At 59.3% G+C, this 20,967-nt stretch overlaps 1 protein-coding gene across 1 annotated transcript in view; it reads left to right on the forward strand.

The window, feature by feature from the left end:
- RIN3 (Ras and Rab interactor 3) overlaps positions 1–15,870 on the forward strand; it is a 106,669-nt gene extending 90,799 nt beyond the window's left edge. Inside the window, exons 8-10 of the mRNA XM_028507998.2 lie at positions 5,077–5,208; positions 12,054–12,217; positions 14,818–15,870. Coding sequence (XP_028363799.2) covers positions 5,077–5,208; positions 12,054–12,217; positions 14,818–15,144 — 623 coding nt within the window. The 3' untranslated portion in view covers positions 15,145–15,870. The remainder of the gene's footprint in view (positions 1–5,076; positions 5,209–12,053; positions 12,218–14,817) is intronic.
- The last annotated feature ends 5,097 nt before the right edge of the window (positions 15,871–20,967 follow it).

Raw genomic sequence — 20,967 nt, forward strand, 5'->3', positions numbered from 1 at the left:
GAAACATCAATCGGTTGCTTCCCATAGGCAACCCGACTGGGGCCTGAACCCGCAACCCAGGCACGTGTGCTGACTAGGAATCGAACCGGTGACCTTTCCTTTTGCAGGATTGGTGCCCAACCCTCTGATCCCTACTGGTCAGGACGAGAGTGGGTGTTTTTTTTTTGGTTTTTTTTTTTAAGATTTTATTTATTTATTTTTAGAGAGGGAAGGGAAAAAGAGAGAGAGAGAGAGAAACATCAATGTGCGGTTGCTGGGGGTCATGGCCTGCAACCCAGGCATGTACCCTGACTGGGAATCGAACCTGCGACACTTTGGTTTGCAACCCGCACTCAATCCACTGAGCTACACCAGCCAGGGCTGAGAGTGGGTGTTCTTTAGGGGCTGTTTCTGGGGGAGCAGCGTGGGAGCACTCCATGTAAAGCATTACATAGAATTCTTACCAGAGCCCCATAGGATACCACGTTATCTGCGTCAGCTCCCACTTGGCTAGAAACACAGGCTCAGAGAGGTGAAGCCATTAGCCCAGGGTCGCACAGCTAGTAGGTGGTGTGCTGGGACTCGCCCTGCGGGTCCGACTCTGCCTTGCAGTGCCCTGTGTTACCAACCCCTCCAGCCTGGGACCCCGTGAGAACACCAAGCACAGACGCCAGCCAGGAAGAGCTCACCTTTCTGTGAGCACGCTATGGGTTCCAAGTCGCTCTCCTGTTCTTTTTCTCCTTTTGTTCTCTCGAAACGCTGCAACACCATCAGGAACCATGTTGCTGGCCCCATTTTGCAGATGTAGAACCTGAGTGTGGCCAGGAAGGCAGGCCCCAGGCACACTTCCTCTGGAAAACCGAACAAGAACAAGTGGAAACGTGGAAACATGCGCACCCACTCAGAGCCCACGGGGACAGTGCTGGCTTGTGCTTCTCGGGGTGTGACCCAGACCCCACGAGGGCCGTGGGAACACATGGGCTGTGAAATTCAACATCGAGCCCCTGCCTTTCTTCAAAGCTCTTTCATACCCTTTTTTTAAAACTTGAATCTCTCTGGTCCCCACTGTAATCCAGAAAAATCAGATCTGAAGTGTAGAGTGGTTATAAGATTTCATTAGGTGAATGAATGAATGAATGAATGAGCGAGCGAGCAAGCAGGTGAGCCATGGCCTCGCTATTCTGACCACCAGACGGGAGGACTTTCTACTATAGAATTTAGGATATGGCTCAGACTGCTGCTGACACAGACACACACACCCCAGTGATTTACATGAGACAGAATTTGTTTCACTCTCACGTGCCAGTGCAGGCAGCTTTGAAACCTCTCTTCTACGACGTGCTCAGGGGCCCAGGCTCCTCTCTCGTCACCCCACCATCCCCAAGGGCCTCTCTGTCCACATGCTCCTCCCCTCAAAGGGCATGACCTGAAAGCTGAACACATCACTTCCTCCTCAAATCCCACGAGCCAGAACTTAGGCCTACGGCTGCACCTAGCTGCAAGGGAAGCTGGGAAATAAGGTCCTTCTTATGGGCGGCTGCGTCCCAGCTGGAAGTCCGTTCTGTCACTATGAAAACGAGAGAGACTGGCCAACGAGGGGGAGGAACGTAGTCTCTGGCTCCCCTTCCAGGCTGGAGTGAAGCTGAGCAGCCAGGGAACGCAGGACTGTCCAGGCATGATTATCTGCGATCCCCAAATCAGGCCCCGGCACGGCCTCTGGCCTGAGTCTGGGAGGGTCCTGAGGGCTGGGACCAGCCTCACTCCCTTTGTCTCCCTGTGGGTCCTGAGGGCTGCTGGGACCAGCCTCACTCCCTTTGTCTCCCCGTGTGCGCAGACCTGCACCAGCGCCCACTTGTCACGGCTGCCACTCACCAAGCACTCAGCTGCCAGCCACTGCCCTCAGCACCACCTGCAGGGCCAGCTTTGACAACATTGAAGGGACTGCCAAAAAACTCAGTAGTGAAGAGACATGCTACATATGTGGGTTTACATATGTTTTATATAGGTATGCTATGTGTTATGTTACAGATGTTTATGCACATACACATATGTAAAAAGCAATGCAGCGGATTTTAGGGACCAGTTGCATGACCAAACTACTCTAATCCCAGAATGTCTGTATCGCCCCCTAAAGGTGCTCTGTGCTTGTTAGCGGTCACTCCCCATTCCCTCCACCCCCTGGTGCCTGGTGGCCACTAGCCAGCCTCTGTCTCTCTGGACTTGCGTATTCCGGACCCCTCCCATCAGTGGAATCAGACAGCACGTACAGCTGTGGTCTTCTGCAACTTGCTCCATTCACCTACTGTCACTTCGGGGTCCACTGGTGTCCCAGCGTGGGTCAGTAGTCTCCTCCTCCTCACTGCCCAGCAGGGCCCCATCGAGTGGACGGACCACCTTCTGCCCGCTCACGTGGCAGCCAGTGAGCACTCTGGCTGTTTCCGCCGGCGGGCTGTGGTGAGCGATGCTGCCAGGGACGTGTGTGTACCAGCCTTTCATGGACAGGTTTCCGTTTCTCCCGGGGGTGGGACTAGGAGTGGAATTGCTGGGTCAAATGCTAAGTAGTATTTTAATGCAACATTTTTAAAAATGAAAATCAGCCCTGGCCAGGTGGCTCAGTCGGTTGGAGTGTCATCATCCCGTACCCCAAAAGGTTGCGGGTTCGATCCCTGGTCAAGGCACACACCTGGGTTGCGGGTTCGAGCCCCCGTCAGGGCATATACATGGGAGACAAGCGATTGATGTTTCTCTCTCACATCCATGTTTCTCTCTCTGTCTCTCCCTTCCTCTCTCTCTAAAATCAGTTTTAAAACAACAACAAATCCTCGGGTGGGAATTAAAAAATAAAAATGAGTGCACAAAACTCCGTGATGAACAAAGACCAACATTTTAAGTGCAAAGACCAACATTTTAAGTGCAAATGTGGGGAATTGTCTGTTCTGTGACCCCGAGTTGTTGCACGGAATGACGGGAACAGCCATTTCCGATCAGCGGGCAATTCCTGGGCCCACTCGAGTTTGCGAGGGCTGATCATGGCACGCACACTGATCATTAACCCAGGGTTCGGCCCGCAGCCCTTGTGTTGTATTGTAAGCATTCATTAACTTTTGCCACTCAGTTCAACACGGGAGGGCATATTTTGGCAAGGAGCTGTTGGAGGAGCACATGGTTTTCCTCTGGCCCCAGGCCCCCAGAGGGCTCAACAGACTCGACACAGCACCAGCCACCAACACCGTTTCCTTAAATTCTCAAACCTCTGTCTCCTTCTCCAACCCCTCTGCTGAGGTTAGAGGAGGAACTTCCCATGGTTCACAGCCAGTGAGTGGGAGCGCTGGGGTCGGACCCAGGGCCTGAGGTCAGAGGCCTGGCTCTGCACCACACACTGCACCTCGCATGACCTCCTAGGGAGTGTGGTCGAGGTAGGAGAGGCGCTTCGGCTCTTAGAGCCTCGGCCTCTTCTTCAGGAAGATGGGCAAAACCACACCTGCTGCACGTCAGCGCTATGAGGAACAGACGTGAACACGCACAGTCAGCTACGGGGTTTGCCTTCCTCCACTAGCGGGACTCGCCTCGGGCTGCGCCTTGAGGCAGTGGAACGAGTCACCAGGTGAAGCCTGCCCTCAGGTGTGCCGCGGGAGCCCACCAGTCTTGTCTCCCAAATGAAGCCACGTGCGAACATTTATTTTTGCCCTGAGGGTTAGGAAAATAATTTGGTTCCCCCAACAGGCAAGTGTATTTTCTCAGGGACAATGAGAAGAATATAGCTGGTTGTGTTTTCCTTTTCGCTTTGGCCACCGGGAAACTCCAAGCCAAATTCGTGGCTCCAAAGGAGCAGCTGTGTGGATTGTTGCTCATCTGTGTTTCCGTTGTTTCTGTGCTGTACAGTGCCTCTTGTCATTCTCGTTTGTCCTGATGTTCACTTTTTTATTTAGACTTTACAGTTTTATCATGTATTTTCTGACGGTCACCGAAACCCTTCGTAAAACATGCAAGGAGAAATATGCTTTTGGAAAGAACCATAGGTTGCATGGCGTGTATTTGGACCGATGGTTCATCTCCCCCAGGACAGAAAGGGCAGCAGCCCTGGGCCAATCCTGCCGGGGCCATGCCCAGGCCCAGGAACTCCCACTGAGCCCGGAGACCTTTGCCTGAGCCCTGGCCTCCCGTTGTGAGAGGAGGGGAGAAGGGAGTCAGGGACCCCAGGGGCCACTCCTCGCGGTGCGAGCCTGCTCAGTCGCGCTTTTGTATTCCTCGGCGCACCTGTGCTGGCGTGCTGAGAGACCCGCCCAGGGACTCCATGAGGATTCTGTCCTGCAGGAGTTCTCGTGCTCCAAGTGCAGTCTTTGGTTCCGCGTGGCCACACGGTCCGTCTTCAGAGCCAAGTGGCGAAGGCCCACCCTCCACCTTCCTCTCTTCCCCAACAGGCTCTGAACCCTGTGAATGCCTTCCCTCAAGGCAGAAGGGGTGCGTCTTCCTTTCAGGGACCTGTGCCCTCGGAAAGAAATACTCAGGGAGGGACGCCGCTTCCACGGGTGTCCAACCTTCTGGTGCCTCTGGGCCACAGTGGAAGAAGAGGAGTTGTCCTGGGCCACACATTCAACACATTGCGACTCGTAATCACAAAAACATCTCGTGGCATTTTAAGCAAATGTATGATGTACTGGGCCGCATTCACAGCCCTCCTGAGCCACACGCAGCCCGCAGGCTGAGGGTCACACACCCCTGGAAGCGAGTGAGGGCTGGACGGTGGGGTTTCCGAGGGACAGCTTTCCGTTGTGCCAGTGGCGAGGGAGATGTTGACAGGGAAGGAGCCTTCGAGAAGAGTCAGCGTTAGCCAGACAGGGTGGTGCTTCTCGGGTCCATGAACATGTGTGGTGGGAACTTGCCCATCGGGCGAGCAGCCTGTGGGGTTGGGTGGCAGAGCGGGAAAGAGGAAGGGCCCGGGTCCTGCCCACCCTGGCGGAGGGCACTTTCTCAGTTCCTCCTTCCCAGGCCCAGACTGGGTCGCAGGCCGCCCCGAGAAGCCTGATTCCAGGGACGTTCCAGGAAGCTGTAATGGAACCTCGCACTCACCCCCTCCTGCCTCCTTCCTCCTCCCAGGAAAGCCCTACGGAGCAGACGACTTCCTGCCGGTGCTCATGTACGTGCTGGCGCGCAGCCACCTCACGGAGATGCTCCTGGATGTGGAGTACATGATGGAGCTCATGGACCCCGCCCTGCAGCTGGGGGAGGGTGAGTCGCACCCCCGACCCCACCACACCGGGAGACACTGGGCGGCCCAGGAAGCACCCCCTGGATGCGACTCCAGGGAGCTTCGGGGATGTAACACAGGGCCCCACACAAACCCTGTCCTGGGGGAGCTCACAGACCCGCGGGGGGAGCCGGGCCGGGAAAGAGACCATGTCCCTGCTGCTTGACATGTGCTGAAATGGTGGGAAGCCCAGAAGGTATGGGAGCACATTTTCCAGGCTGTGCAGTCAGGGAGGGCTTCCTGGAGGAGGCGACACCTGAGCTGAGCATGGAGAATGAACAGGAACCAGGCACATCAAGGTGGAACCGCTGCCGCTAGTAGTGTGAAACATAAGGCTGAGGTGGGTGGTGTCCACGGGGAGCCTGCCCAGGGAACGATGGTGAGTTCTCAGGCTGGGGTGGCCCTAGAGACTCCCAGCCCCGGGCCAGGTCCTCTCTCAGTGGGTGGAGGTTGATGCCATGTGTAGACGGCAGTGATGCAGTCTGCTCCACCCACCCTCAGTTTTCCTTCCCCTTTCTTCCTTCCCACCACTTCCTCCCACCCACATAGCCTCCGCCGCCCTCCACAAAGAGCCCCATAGATGCAGCCAGCCCAGGCATCAGCTCTGGGGAGCCCCAGATTGTCCTCTAAGAAGAGGGTCCCCAACCTCCCTCCTCCCGGTCTGTGGACGCTGTTTGCATTACTGACTGAGCTCCACCCACCTCCTGTCTCCTCCACCCCGACACTGGTCCGTGGAAAAATTGTCTCCCACAAGACTCAGTCTCCGGTGCCAAGAAGGCTGGGGACCGCTGCTCTACGACATCAGCCTCGAAGGGCGAAGCAAGACTCTCAGGCCCCAAGCAGCCCCTTTGGGCTTTGTGGTTCCTGTGACAAACCGCCCCTCTTTGCATCTGTTTGCATTTTTAGCTTGTATCAGTGTCTGAGTGCCGGCTCTGTGACTTCTTGGAAGTTCAGAGGAGCATAAAGCCATGCAGGTCACTGCCACGTACAACTTTGGCTCTTGCCCTGGGACCTCTAGGTGTTTGTCTGCTCTGTCGTTAAACTTCTCCTGCAGTTGCACTCCCTGTCTTCCAGAGGGTGCAGGAATTCAGTAGAAGTCAGGTTTCCTCCAGCGGCGGCTATCAGCCACCCAGTACATTCATCCATCTACCATCTACCCACCCATTCATCCACCCACGCACCCACCCATCCATCCACCCATCTACCCACCCACCCATTTATCCATCCATCCATCTACCCAACTATCTATTCATTCTTCTACCATCCATCCACCCACCCACCCACCCATCCACCCATCTACCCACCCATGCACCCACTCACCCACCCACCCATCTACCTACCCATGCACCCACTCACCCATCCACCCATCTACCCACCCATGCACCCACCCATCCATCCACCCACCAATTTATCCATCCATCCATCCACCCACCCAACTGTCTATTCATTCTTCTACCATCCACCCACCCATTCAACCATCCACCCACCCATCCATCCATCCACCTACCCACCTATCCACCCACCCATCCACCTACCCATCTATCCACCCAGATACCTACCCACCCACCCACCCCTCCATCCATTCACCCACTCACCTATTCATCTAGCAGCTGCTTGGTGAGCCCCTGCTGTGTGCTAGGTCCCAGGCCAGGCACTTGTGTCGAAGGGCAAGGCAAGACAGGCGTGGCTGACGGTGTCACGCAGAGGAAGGGCTGCCTCATTCCGCGGCCCACACTGTGGGGCCTGTACCTCCAGCCTTCGTGGGCTCTCCTCCCGGGCTTCCTCCGCCCTGAATGTGCACACGGCAGCACCACACAGCCGAGGGGGTGCACAGAGGCCTCACACAACGCTGGCCTGTCTCCCCCAGGCCCCCTAAGCTTGTGGAGAAGGGACAGGCAGGAGTGGGGGGCAAGGAGGCCCCAGGCAGGGGGCTGTGAGAAGAGCTGACTTCCTGCCCCAAACACTGAGGACCCCACGTCCTAGGACAAGCCCCCTGAAAAGCTCAGCAGCCCCCCAGTGCTCTTAGCGGGAGCATCAGCTGTGGCCTGGCAGCACCCACACAGGTAACCTGTGAAGGTCAAAACTTTTACATGTCAAAAATCACCGTAAATCGAATAAGATACTAACCAAAAAAACAGGGAAAGGTGTTCCCACAAATCATCAAGCCCAGAATTAGGAGCCTTAACTTGTAAAAGGTTCTTACAAACCAACAAGAACAGTGCTGACTCAGCACGTGCCTGGGCCAAGGCCGTGCACGTACTCATCCACCCAACAGGTGTTCCCTGAGCTTCTCCCTTGCCTTCTCCCTCGTGCCGGGTACAGCAGGGCCCTTTCCTCGTGGAGACTCGTTCTGGCTCGGCGGGGGCGGGGGGCTGTGAGGGGGGCGGTGTCAGACCTCACACAGACTAGACAGATGAGCGAACAAGACAATTTCACGGGGGGGGCAGGGGGGGCACCTCGCGTGGGTGTTGAGAGGCCAGGAAGAGGCCCCGGCTGCAGGGGTAGAGCCACGGGGCGGGGCAGAGCTCCAGTGCCCACGGAGTCCCTGAGAGTCTTCTAGTTCCTGTTCCTCTGTTTCCCAAACTTTCCCCAGTGGGCGTGGGTAGCCGACCTCTCTGGGAAGAAGTTATTTACGTGCCCTGTTCACGGCTTGGCCCCCACCCCACGGGGCTGTCACAGCGTCCAAGAGACAAAGCATGGAGTAGTGTGTGTGGGGGGGGAGGGGTGCGCTGTGGGGAAGCTCCCCCTCCCACAGCGGTCATCCCTGACGCCCCAGCCACCTCAACTCCTAAATGGGGCTCCAAGCCAGGCACAGGACAGGGACAGGCTCAGCCCACCCCCACCCCCATCCTGGCTTGCCCTCCGGGGATCCTTCTCCCTGCTCCTGAAGCCCATGGGAAAGGTGCGGTCCTTCAGGCGGCAGCCTGGTCTGTTCTGGGCCACAGCGTGCTTCTGACACGAGCAAAAGTACAATAAACACACGCGAAGGTCTTATTAAACAGTGTCTGACCTGTCGCTGGCCCGGCCCTGCAGCCCTGCAGCCTGCCCCTTTTTAGATGCGGGAGTCCGAGTCCCCTCCCCCACCTCTGCCCTGGGAGGATATCTCGATGGAATGCGTGGGGTGTTCGCTGGAGGTAAAGATTTGGGCAGGCAGAGCTGCTCCTCCCAGGAGCCCTGCCCCTCCCCCCACAGCACCATCAGACACTGGGGGGGCAGGGCCGGCCCGGGACAAACTTCACACCATGCTTCCCACACCAGGAGGCGGGGAGCTTGGCAGGGGTGCCCCCCTGCATCTCCGTGCCTAGTCCCCTAGCCAGGGTGCACGGTCACAGCACCCAGGACAGCCCTGGCCTCACAGGCATTGGTCTCCTGTGGCGGGACGACTTGAGGGGCTGCAGCCTGGGTAGGGGCTCCCACCTTCCGAGTCTGCCAGCTGTCAGACCTGCATCTGGAGGCATCTGGGCCAAGGACAGAGGGACAGATACTGGATTTCCCTGGCTTCACCCTCGTGACCTCGCTGGGCAATGGGTGGTACCTAGGGGGTGCTCCGTCGCCAGAGCCCCAGAGTGCGGGCAAAGAGGGTCCTGTCTGGAGCCGGGCAGAGCCCCTGCCGGCTGGCCCCTGCCCTCGGTCCTCTGCAGAGCTCAGGGGTGGCCGGGACACAGGCAGGCCCTTGGGGGTGTCCCCGATCTTCGAGAACTTCAGTGGCTCAAAACGGAGAGGAAAAGTAACACAGGATGTAGTAAAAAGAGCGGCACGGAGGCTGGCTTTCCGTTCCGCTTCAGCCTGTGATTGGCTGGAGACCTTGGGCCAGTCGCTTCACCGCTCTGGCTCCGGAAAGGGAAGGTATTGGGCCGGGTCGGGGGTTCTCAGACTGTCTGGCCACCCCTGGGTCCTGCAGAGGTCGCTGGGGGCAGGGGGAGCCACACAGCTGGGCTCTGCTCTGCCTTCTCGTGCTTCACGGTTCCTCCGAGCAAACAGTCCTGTGTCCGTCCGACAACAAGCCCGTAAGCTGGACTCCAGAGTCTGTGCCCTCGGGGACCTTCGGGTGCGGTCCGTGTGCTGTAGTTTGGCAAAGGACAAGTGGCGGGGTCCCCCTTCCTTTGCAGCAAGCCTCCTGGGTGCGAGAGACCGGGGACATCCGGGCGGGGAGGATCAGAAGTAGAGAGGGCCCTGCGTTAGGCCGATGGGACCCCAGCTCCTTTCTGGCCTCTCCCCGCGGCTCCCGCCACTCTGCGCAAATGTGGGGCAGATGGGAGACCCGGGCAGCAGCTGTGAGGCAGCTGCAGGGCACCTGGCCGATGCCAGCTCAGAATCCAAACCTCCCCCAGAAGCCCCCTCATGGACTCATGCACCCGCGCCCACTCTCCGTGCTGGCTGATAGCTGCCCACGCTGGGCTAACATCTCAACGGGGGCCGTGAGTTTTTCCCATTCACGGCAACACACTCTCCCCAAAGAGAGCCGGCCTTAAACCTCACTGTGGGAGGAGTCGCCTGCCACCCTGTGGTCATTGGTGGCACTGCATGGTCCCAGTCAAAGGGAAGCGCCTGGGAGTGCGGCGCCGCCTGTGAGTAAAAGCAGGACCTGAGCGAGAGGAGTGGGCTGCAGGGCTTGGAGCCGCCCCCACCTCGGCCCCCACCGTCCGGTGAGGGTGAGACCCCAGAGCCCCTCCCTGAGGTCACCCAGACACCACGCGTTGTAAGAAGCACCGCTCTTGCGTGTAGTCATCTCACTTACCTTCCGCTGTGGGGCCATGGTGGGGTTTGCAGAAGAGGAACCAGGGTGCAGAGGGGATGCTGACTCACCTGAGGTCGCAGGGCGACCTTCGGCGGCCTGCTGAAGGGCACAGGCAGACCCCACGCTCTGACTCCAAAGCTGCATGCTCTCCGCCAGCGCACTGGACTCAGCCTTCCGATCCTAGGCAGGGAGACAGGATCGCGGGTGGGAACCAGACCGTACAAGCAGCAGAAGAACAGGGACCTCTGGGCGGCCAGGGCTGCCAGTCCCCAGGAAAGGCTTCCTGGCACACGCAGGCTGTGGGCTTGGCTGAGAAAGGAGACCCGTGAGCGGTCACTGCCCTCCTCTGATAGGAGCGCCCAGCCACGCTCTGTGCCAGCCTTGACACACGCATTTCAGAAACACGGTCTGTTTCCTCCATCGCTGTGAAAGGGGGCGTGACCCTGCGGCCCTTCACCCCTGTGTCCTACCTCCCCCGACTCTGTGAGGGCGCGACCCTTTCCCGTGGGAGGCTTTGTGGGTCTGTGCGGGCAGCTTCACCCGGTGCAAGCTGGGAGCGCTTTGGGCTGCACACAGCTCACGGTGCAACCAGCGGTGGTGCAGACCCCTGTCTCCCGCTGCCCGGAGAGGTGGTGGGGCGCGGTGCACAGCCCAGAGCGATGGCCGTTTTGAGCCCCGCTGTGAGGAGACCAGGGGCCCAGCTCCCTCCCTTGTTCTTCAGGATGTGCGCCTTTGTCTCGGCGCCTGTCACCTCTGGTCGCAGAACAGCTGCTGTGCCTTGGGGCTCACTTCTTTGCGCCAGGCAGGAGGAAGGGAATGGGCAAAACCCAAAGGGACATGTCACCGAGTCTGCCCCTTTCCTTTTTTTAAAAAATAAATGAATAGAAGCTACTATTTCTTCATTCATTCACGTATTCATAATTGAATTTATTGAAGTGGCATTGGTTAATAAAATTATATACATTTCCAGTGTAGCATACTATATAGTACATCGTCTGCATATTGTATTGTGTGCCCACCACCCCAGGGTCTGCCCCCTTCCGAGGTTTTCCTGGAAGCCCCGCCCAGAGACTTCTACTTACGTCTGAGTAGCCGGAACAGGGTCTCCTGCCCTCTAGCCCTAGCTGCAAGGGAGTCTGGGCAGGGGGCATTTTCATTGGTTGTTACCCATGGGTTGTTTCCTTTCATGGGTTGTTACGTCCCCCCTAAAAAGGAGTGTTCAGTTCGTTAGGAAGAAAAGAGAAGAGAAGATTTGGATTGGACGGGTCTCTAGGAGAATTGGCCTCACGTCAAAAATCATTGTTGGGGTATTAAGAGAGTGGGGGGAGAGGCCCCTCCAGTGGGAGGGAACCCCATGGGAGTCACCTGCCCTCTCTAAAGCGAGGAGCTCAGCGAGGCTAGTGCTCCTCAAACATGTCAGCCAAAGCCCCTAACACACTGAGGAGAGAGAACTCATAAGCATCCATGCAAATCATCGTCTTTTATCTTAAAACTTCATGTAAGTTTTGCAGTCTGAAGTATGTCAAAGCTTCAATTATTTTAGGGAACATTAGATACTAAGAATACATGTGAATTAATTTAAGATGGTAAAAAGAAATGGAGAAATGAATGGTTCAGTATTTTTACTTTCAATCTTTAAAATCTTTTAACCATAATTAAAACTTTCTCTACATCTTTTAAAAACTGTTTTTTAGAATAGGGTATGTATCTTGCTATATATACTTGTGTGTGTGTGTGTGTGTGTATATACACAGTGAGAAGTCACCTGCCCTGCCCCCAGCCCCCCATGTCTCCCAGCCACCCAGGGATGATCAGTTCTTAACATCATTTTTAAATAAGCAAGAGTCCTCTCTGAAAGGCGAGCCAGTGAGCAGGGCCTGACAGCTCAGGCTGGACTTGGGGAAGCTCGTGAGGCTGTGGGGCGGGCAGGGGCTCAGCTCCAGGCAGTGGCTCTGCAGATGGGTCCCAGGCAGCAGCGGTGGGTGGAGCCCGGAGCCGTGGACGGGCAGGCAGAGCTGGAGCCCCCTCCTTCCCTTCGTGGTGGGGTGAGGTGGTCCTAGTTCAGCCCGCACACCCTTGTCCCCGTAGGTTCTTACTACCTGACCACCACCTACGGGGCCCTGGAGCACATCAAGAACTACGACAAGATAACGGTGACGCGGCAGCTGAGCATGGAGGTGCAGGACTCCATCCACCGCTGGGAGCGCCGGCGCACGCTCAACAAGGCCCGGGCCTCCCGCTCCTCCGTGCAGGTGATGGTGACGCCTGGGGCGGGGGATGGGAGGAGACCGTGCCCCAGACGCTGCCGTCCCCACTGCCCGCAGGCTCAAGAGCAGGACACTGACTGGCCGCTCTGGCCGGCCGGCTCCTGCCTGCCCATGTGCTCCCAGCCCTGCACCCACTTCCAGGGGAGGGGGGCCTAGGAAAGCATCACCAGGCATCCGTGATCTAGTTGGGGGGACAAGACCAGGATGGGGGAATGAGGCTTTTATTCAGCGTTGCCTAGCACCCACTGTGCCCTCGCAGCCTGCGAGGGCGGGAGATGTGGACATAAATGGTGCCAGTTCCACCTGTAGGGAGCCCACGAGCCGATCCACGGCCTTGCTCCTGGGTCCCTGGACAAATGCGGCGAGCGGCCACCGAGGTCCCAGTGCCCTTAGCCTGCCCCTGCAATCCAGCTTCCCATCCCTCCCACCTCTCTCTGCACAAACCCAGCACCCAAGCCCTCGGTGGCCAGACTCCTGGCTCCGCCTCCGCTCCCAGCACCCCACACCCCCAGGCTGCATCACCTCACCCCAAGCTCAGCTCCCTCACACTCAGCCGCTGCCCATGCAGGCCCATCTCTGCTTCTCGGGCTGCCGCGTGCCCACCCCCAGTGTCCTCCCTGACCGCCTCCTGTCTGCCGTTCCCTGCAGCCTGAGTTAGGTGCCCTGCGCTGTCCCTCCTGCCGCCACTCTCCCCGTTCCCATGACAGTGCGTACCGCCATGTTGTGACCGTCCGTGCATGAAGAAGCTGTCACCCTGGGGGGGAGGGCCCGTGACTCCCATCTCAGGGGTTCCCCGCCCAGGGCTTGGGGCAGAGTGGGACTGGGGTGTGTGCTGAGTGGAGGGAGTTAGGCCAGCGAGCCAAGCAGCAAAGCAGACGTGTAAATACCCATGCAGACTCACTTCCCCGGCACCCAGAGCACACCGGACCTGCACCCCAGCCCTGGCTTTCAGGACGGCCCGTCTGTTATGAGGAGAGACAAGGCCTGGGAGGCCAAAGCCTCGAGGTCCGGGCTCAGCTGTGTGCCAGCTAGCTGTGTGACACTGAGTCACCCCTGCCCGTCTCTGGGGCTCAGTTTCTCTGTCAGCACGGGCGGGCTATGGACCCGACGAGCTCTGCCAGTCCGTGTCCTGGGCCGCCGAGCTGATGTCCCCTTCCTCTGATCAGTGGTGTCTTTCTTGGTCGTGTGTCGTAACGGGATCTCAGGCTGGCATGAGTCAGCGTGAATTGGCAAGAGCCAGCTCTCGGGTATGGGTGCACTCGGTTCCAACCCGACCCATGTGTCCCTCACTTCCTGCTTCCACCCGTGGGCTCCCGGCACCAAGCCACACGGCACCGGTGCCTCCCATCGGGGACGCCAAGCCCCTCAACACAGTTGCCGGTGCCTAGGGAGGGCAGCGCCCTCTGCCCCCTCCCCGTGCCTCTGCTGCACCCCGTCCTGAAGCCCCTTCCTCCCCGGGAGTGAAAGCCCAGAGCCTGACAGCCATCAGTAGGTAGGAAGGGCCCTTGGGAGCCCAGTGGGGGACGAGAAGAGCACAGGCAGCACTACTGCCCAAGAGAGTGAGCTGGGCTCCCCCTCCCCGGGAAGGAAGGGGCGATCCCGGTGAAGCTGTCCACACGGAGCCTGGCGCCTCGTGTGCACTCGCCACCCTGCAGCCACCGGCACCATCATCATCCTCCTCCTCCTCCTGAGAGGGCCGTGCTGTTCCCACCCTTCCACAGGGGTCGCCCCACACAAACCCCTTCCTGCCTGCCCTCATGGTGCTCGGGGGGAGGGGACCCCTCCAGGCTCAGAGCTAGCTTTCTCTGCTTCCTCACAGCCGTGGTGCCAGGCTGGTGTTGTCCCAGCTTACAGTGGAGGAAACGGAGGCTCAGAGAGGTCAAGGGCACACAATGTGAGTGGGAGCAGATTCTAAGCCAGGCGGGGACAGAGAGGCCCATCCTTCGCTGTACGGTCCTCCCTCACCCTGACTGCACCTCTCGCCCACCTAAACCCCCCACCTTTCCCCCCCTCTTCCACCAAGTCTCTTGCCCCCAGCAGATCCTGCCCCTAAGCCTCCCCCACCTCCAGCTTTCCCCAAGCCCAGGCTCTTCCGGCCCGAAGAGCTAAACTCTTCCGCCTACCTTAGCAGTCCAGCTGAACCCTGGGGTGCTGGGGCTGGGATCTGCCTCCTGTCTCGAGTTTGCCGCCCTTCCTGCCCTGCGTTGTGCCCCTGGGGTGCAGGACTGCAGGCAGGAGGAAGTGACCGCAAGCCCATGCACTGGCCACCAGGGGGCGCGCTCACTCATTGCCAAGACAGCTACTCAGAGTGGTCAGCCACACTGAGAGGTGAGGCTCAGCGAGGGAAGGGCCTCACCTTAGGTGCCACAGCAGGGCCAGCCACAGGGCCCCTGCCTTCCAGCCTCACCGCCGCTCCTACAGTTCCACCTCTCCACGGAGAGGAGTCTAGAGCCCAGAGAGGGAAAAGGGCGTGTCCGAAGCTGCTCAGCTCCTCCTCCCCGTCGCGGCTCCCAGCGTGGGGGCGGGGCTGAGACCGGACACCCGTTGCTCCGCCGTGACACCAGCCCCTCCGTCTCACCCCGCAGGACTTCATCTGCGTGTCGTACCTGGAGCCCGAGCACCAGTCGCGGACCCTGGCGTCGCGGGCGGACACGCTGACCACCGCGCTGTGCGCCCAGTGCGCGGAGAAGTTCGAGGTGGCGCAGCCCCAGGACCACAGGCTCTTCGTGCTGGTGGACGGGCGCTGCTTCCAGCTGGCGGACGACGCTCTGCCGCACCACATCAAGGGCTACCTGCTGCGGAGCGAGCCCAAGCGCGACTTCCACTTCGTGTACCGGCCCCTGGACGGCGGGGGCAGCGGGGGCAGCGGGGACCCGCCCTGCCTCGTGGTGCAGGAGCCCAACTTCCTGTGAGGCCCGGGCCACCGCGGCCCCCCCCACGGCAGTGTTTACGGAGACTGGCGGGGTGGAGAGGCGGGCAAACGGGACTCACGCTTGCTCACCCCCTCGCTCACACTCAGCTGCACCCCTCGTGCAGGCAGGAGCCCGGCACCTGACCACACACACTCTCAACATGGATGCCCACGTGTCATATGTGCCTGCAACCCTCTGGACGTGCCGAGGCCACCGTGCGCGTCCTGATGGAGGGCCACCGCACTGGGCGGCCAGGTTACCTGTCAGAAAGGGAAGCTGGGGCTCAGAGAGAGAAGGGACTCTCCGGCCAGCTGCAGCACGAAGAGCTCCAGCTGGCCCTGGGTCACACCCCACCTCTGCCCTGCCCACCATGGCCGCCCAACCCGGAGGATTTCCCCTGCGCCCCCAGGATGGCGCTGGGCGGTTTCGAATGTCCCTGGGGTCTCAGGAGTCTCTCTCAGGGTGTGCGTGAAGGGACAGCGCCCCGTCCCAGAGCCTGCCCTCGGCCACCAGCACCGTCCCTCCTGCAGCTTCTGAGCGCCTCCAGATGCAGGGAGACACGCACCAGGACTGTCAACGGGGGCAGCCCCGTGGCTGCACGGGCGAGCCCAGCCTCGGCTGCCCAGGAACGGGACACTGACAGGGCCCTTCCCCCGGCGGACACCCCAGGGCTGTGGTGAGAGGCACTGTGTGCGGAGAATTTAATAAAAGTCTTTTCAAACTGGTGTCTCCGTCTCTCAAGGCTCTGAAGCTCTGCTCGGCCAGCCAGGCAGCCCATTAACAGCCCACCTCCCTTCCCAGGTGGGGTTCAGGAGAGAACCCCACTTTCCACCGAGGGCCCTGTCTTGTGAGACTTTGCAGTGTACCCTCCGCCTGGTCATCTCCCACCTCCTCGTCGCCCTTGGTTCCCATTGTTCTGTCCTCTGGATAGTTTTCCAAACAGTCTCTCACCTTCCTGCCACTGCTGCCTGTCCCAGCAATCAATACCATCCTCTAAAGCCTTTGCCTGGTCAAGCTCCTATTCATCCTTCAAAGGCCACCTCCTCCAGGAAGGCTTCTCTGACTTCTTGGGCTAGCCAAATAGTCCTTGTCCACATTCTCACAGCCCCCTGGACTCATCTCTCTCACGAGAGATGCACCATCCGATGGCAGTTGTCTGTTACACTTCGTGTCCTCCCCCAGGTTTGGACCATGCATGTCTGTGTCCTCGGCATTGATTAAAAATACGTATTTGTGGAGCAGCTGCTGATGTCAACACTCCTCTAGGGCCCGGGGAACAGCAGGGGACAAAACAAAGTTCGAGTGGATAGCTATGAGCCGAGTGTGCAAAGGAGGTCAGCTGCCCTACCTGAGTTAAACTCTGGGCATCGGCCAGCCCAGTTGGCCAGTCCGCAGACACCTGGGGGGCTCTGGCTGCAGGCCAGCCCTGCGTGAGACGTGGGGGTCACTCCAGCTGCAGCCAGCCCTAGAGCACTTTCGGGGGGGGGGGGTCTGTGTAACAGACATGAGGAAATGGGCAAACCCAGAAGCCGAGGGCATCCGGCCATGATCCCAGGTGGCCCTCCCCGCTCCTGAGCTCCTGGTGCTCCCACAGCCCTGAGCTGCACGGCAGCGGGCTGCTGCCTCCAGCAAGGCCTGAGGCTGGTGGAGACGGTCAGGGCGGCACCGGTTTCCCCAAGCACCCCTCACGAGGTGGGTCCCACACTTGGGGGGACAGGATTCAGAGGGTGGATTGAGCACCAGCCCGGCCCTTGGGCATTGTGTTAAGCTCCCAGGAAGGGAGCAGCCCCCGCCTGTCAGCAGGACAGAGGGGACCACTGTCAGAACACCGTCTGAGTGAGTGTGTGTGTGTGTGTGTGTATTCGTGTATGCGGGGGTGCACGCCGGGCCCACTGTCCTGCGGCCAGTGGAGTCCACCCATCATTAGGAGAGACCAGCGTGGGGGCCTGACCCAGGGCCCCCGGTCGGGGCCGGCCGTGACACATGCTGACCTCAGAGCTAACCCTAACCCCCCACCCCAAAAAATCTAGGGTTCTCTTTCCTGCCCCATGCCACATCCCCAGTGACCTGTTTCCTACCTTGGTATAAATCCAAGGTCAGACAAGCCTCGCCTGTCGCACCCCCAGCTCTAGTGACCTTTCCTGCGGCATCCGCCCCGGGAGCATCAGAGGCCTGACTGACCGAGGATCAGCTGAATGAGCCTCGAGCAAGGGGGGGAGTCCAGAGCTGCGTGTGTGTCTATGTGTGCGTGCGTGCATGCATGTGCACATGCATGTGTGTGTGTCCAAGGGTGTTGGGACCACAGGCCGTGACAAAAAGCAAGGGCTCATCTGTGTCCCCTCCCTGGCATTTGTCCCCATACGTTTTGGCGGGCTGGCTCCTTCCCTCCCTCTGCTTCTCCTGGCCCTGCAGCCCTGAGCTGGGAGGAGCCGCCTGGGGCTTCTGCAGAGATGGGCGCGTCCTGGCCCTGCTGTCCCTCCAAGCCCGGGCCCAGCTGTGTCCCTGGCCTAGCCCTGACACCTGGGGCGAAGTCTCGCTCACCTTGGAAGTGTCCAGGTGGCCCTGCAGATGCCTGGCCCATGCTGGCGTCACTTTCATGTGGGGACGAGTCAGCAGGTGAGGCGGGCGGGAAAGACCAGAGACCCCTCAGGGGAGGAGAGACAGCCAGGGGAGGGCAGGCCCCTCTGCATGCAGGGTGATGCCCTTTACCCCCCTCCCCGCCCCACTCACAGACAAGCCTGCTGTCCCTACTGGTGGGCCTGTGGCCCTTTCTGGAAGGCCGGGCACACGTTTGTGGGTGTGGTCACTGCGCATGCTCTCAGCGGGCCAGCATCTGGTACAGGGGCCACCTGCTGCTTTGCAGGGTCATCGGAGGTGGTGCCCGTGGGGAGCCCCTGTGGCAGGAACCAGGCCCTTCCTCCGCGTGGAGCAGGGCTTTGGGGCGTGTGCCCTTCCTGGCATTTGCCCCCTCCCCACTTGGCAGGCAAGGAGAATTGAAGCAAACACAAAGCTCCGTGGGCCGTGTGCCAGGAGTATGACGGCCTTTGCCTCGGCCCCAGGAGTCTCGTCTTCTGCCAGCTCCCACGAAACAGGCAGGTGGCCTTGGTAGCTCGTGAGTAGGGTAAAATCTTGGATTTGAGAGTTCTTGACAAGGAAGACGGAAGAAAGTGAAAACCCACAGAAAAATGAACTAGGAGTGTGCTGCAGGCTGGGTAGCCCATCATTTCAAGGTGGCTGCAACGGGAAGCCTGAGCAAGGGCTTGTGGGAGATGGGGCCGAAGGGGCAGGTCGGGCCAGGGCCCACGTGGCCCTGGTTGGCAGCGCAGGGAGTCTGGAAATTTCTACCCACACAGAACAGAATTGCAGGGGGCCAAATAAGAGAGAGAGAGAAAGGGAAGGGCTACAAACTGATCTGCAGTTGTTGGGTAGCTGCCTGTGCCGGCTGCCACGAATACCAGGCCTGGGGCCACTTAACAAAAGGCACAGGGTACCCCAAGGCCTGCCACCACCTGCAGCTGCCCATGAGGCTCACCACGGAAATAGCCTCCTGCTCTATGTGAGCTGGGTGAGGAGGGGTCGCAGGGGGTCTCCAGCGTGATGCAGATTCCAACTTGGCCCCGTGGGGGAGGCCCCACTCAGGAAAGAGGGCGCCCACCTGCCGGCCCTGTGGGTAGAGGGCTCAACCCAGGGACAGTGGCACTGTCCCTCCAGCCTTGCCCTGAAGCCACACAACTCATTTCCCCCTGTGCATCTCTGGTGCCCTTCCCCCAAGCTGTTGTCCCTCCCAGAGCCCAGGGTGAGTGCCTGCAAGTGAGTCTGTGTGCGGGCCCTTTAAGAGGACACCTGGGTTTCCACCAGCCTTGGGTTCCACCTGGGTGGACAGAATCCTTGCTGATTTTCACAGCCAGATGTCGTGGGGGCTCTTCTTCCCCGCACTGGTGCTCCAAACTGGGGAGCCTGTTGTGGGGCTGGGACCCCTCTCTCCTTAGGGAGGACCACAGGTTTCCTAGCCTTGCAGTTTTCCTCCAAAGGTGTGCCAGGAGCCCTTCCCTAAGCTGTACTTTTGAGCAGAGATGACCCTCTCTGCTGCCCCCTGCTGTTCAGCTCGGATTTTAGTCTTCCCTAAGTCTTTACTGAGAACTCAACCTCACTGAGTCACAAGTCTTCTTTAAGTCCTGGGTTTGGCTTAGAAACCGGGAAAGAATTCTTAGTTACAGGCAGACCTTGGAGGAATTGCGGGTTTGGTTCCAGATCGCCGCCGTAACGTGGGTCATGATCTTATTGCTGGAGGAGGGTCCCGCCTCCAGTTTGTAAAACCCACAGCATCTGTGAATCGCAACAAAACGAGGCGGGCCTGTGTGCCCCACTCAGCTGCTGAAAGTTGCAGCCCAGGTGAGTCCGGCAAGCAGGAAGGACCCTGAGCAGGTGGCCTGGGTGCAAGGGAGGCCTCGGGGTGGGACCATGCCCTTCCCGGAAGAGCGAAGGAGATCCGCTCTCTTGCCACAGTGAGAAGGCAGCACAGATAAGCCAGGGAGAGAAGTCTCCCCAGAAACCAGCCCTGGTGGCGTCTTGACCTTGGACTTCCAGGACCCCAAACTGTGAGAAAATTAATTTCTGTTGTGCTCTTTAAGCCCCCGGCCTATGGGGTAGGGTCGTGGCAGCCTGAGCAGACCAGGGGGCGTGGGTCACCCCCATTTATGAATGGCTGCGAGCAAGCGTGTGGGTTTCTGCAGTGCACGGGGCGGGGGTGTCCAGCCTCCCGGTGTCTCTGGGCCGCACTGGAAGGAGAGTGGTCTTGGGCCCCCATTAAACACACAAACACTAACGAAAACTGATGTGCAAAAAAGAAAAAGGTTTTTTTAATATTTTATTTATTTTACTTTTAGAGAGGGGAAGGGAGGGAGGAAGAGAGAGAGAGAAACATCAATGTGCAGTTGCTGGGGGCCGTGGCCTGCAACCCAGGTGTGTGCCCTGACTGGGAACCGAACCTGCAATGCTTTGGTTCGCAGCCCGAGCTCAATCCACTGAGCTACACCAGCCAGGGCCAAGAGGAAGATTTTAAGTGAACTTATGATTTTGTGTTGGGCCGCATTCACAGCCATCCCGGGGCCCATGCGGCCCGCGGACCACGGGCTGGACACCCCTGGTGCATTCTGCCAGTGCTAGCAGTCGTTGCCTCACTCCTTCAGCAGCCGTGCAGCGACCTGGCCTGCGCTGGCCGTGGCCCAACACACTGGCGGCACGCAGTAGATGGGGCCCGCCCTCTCGGGGGTCGCGGGCATTTGTCAAGTGCTCAGGCCGCCCCACCAGCCTGTAGCCATGACCAGTCGGCAACGGGGCTGTGTCGGAAAGGGGGGACGAAGTTCAGACGGGGCTGGGCTCCGGAGAGGCGGCCCCCAGGCACGCACCTCTCTCAGCTGTCCCGCCGCAGAAGCCACCAAACGAGGCAGTCGCCTCAGTTGCTTTCCGTTCCCAAAACATGGAAGCTGGGCAGCGCCCGGGCCTGGTCAGACGGCACAGCTGCCCTGAACCCTCCTTTTGCCTGAGCGAGGTCACGTGAGCTGTCGGGAAGTTCCCCCCCATCTGGGTTGGCCGCGAGGTTAGCAGAGAGAGCACGCTTTGGAAAGTGTGGGGCCAACCAAGGCCTGTGTAAGTGTCAGAAATATCTTACTAGGAATCGTTGGTGAATGCACGTCAGAAGGGCTGGTAGATACTGAGTATTTCTACATCTAGAAGTTTCTTTCCTGGGACTGGCGTTAGTGGGCTTCTATGCTCGCTGGGACTCACACACAAATTCCAGCAGAGGTCGCTGTTCCTCAGTGT

Source organism: Phyllostomus discolor, chromosome 1 (genome assembly GCF_004126475.2).
Source record: "Phyllostomus discolor isolate MPI-MPIP mPhyDis1 chromosome 1, mPhyDis1.pri.v3, whole genome shotgun sequence".
Lineage (NCBI taxonomy): Eukaryota > Metazoa > Chordata > Mammalia > Chiroptera > Phyllostomidae > Phyllostomus > Phyllostomus discolor.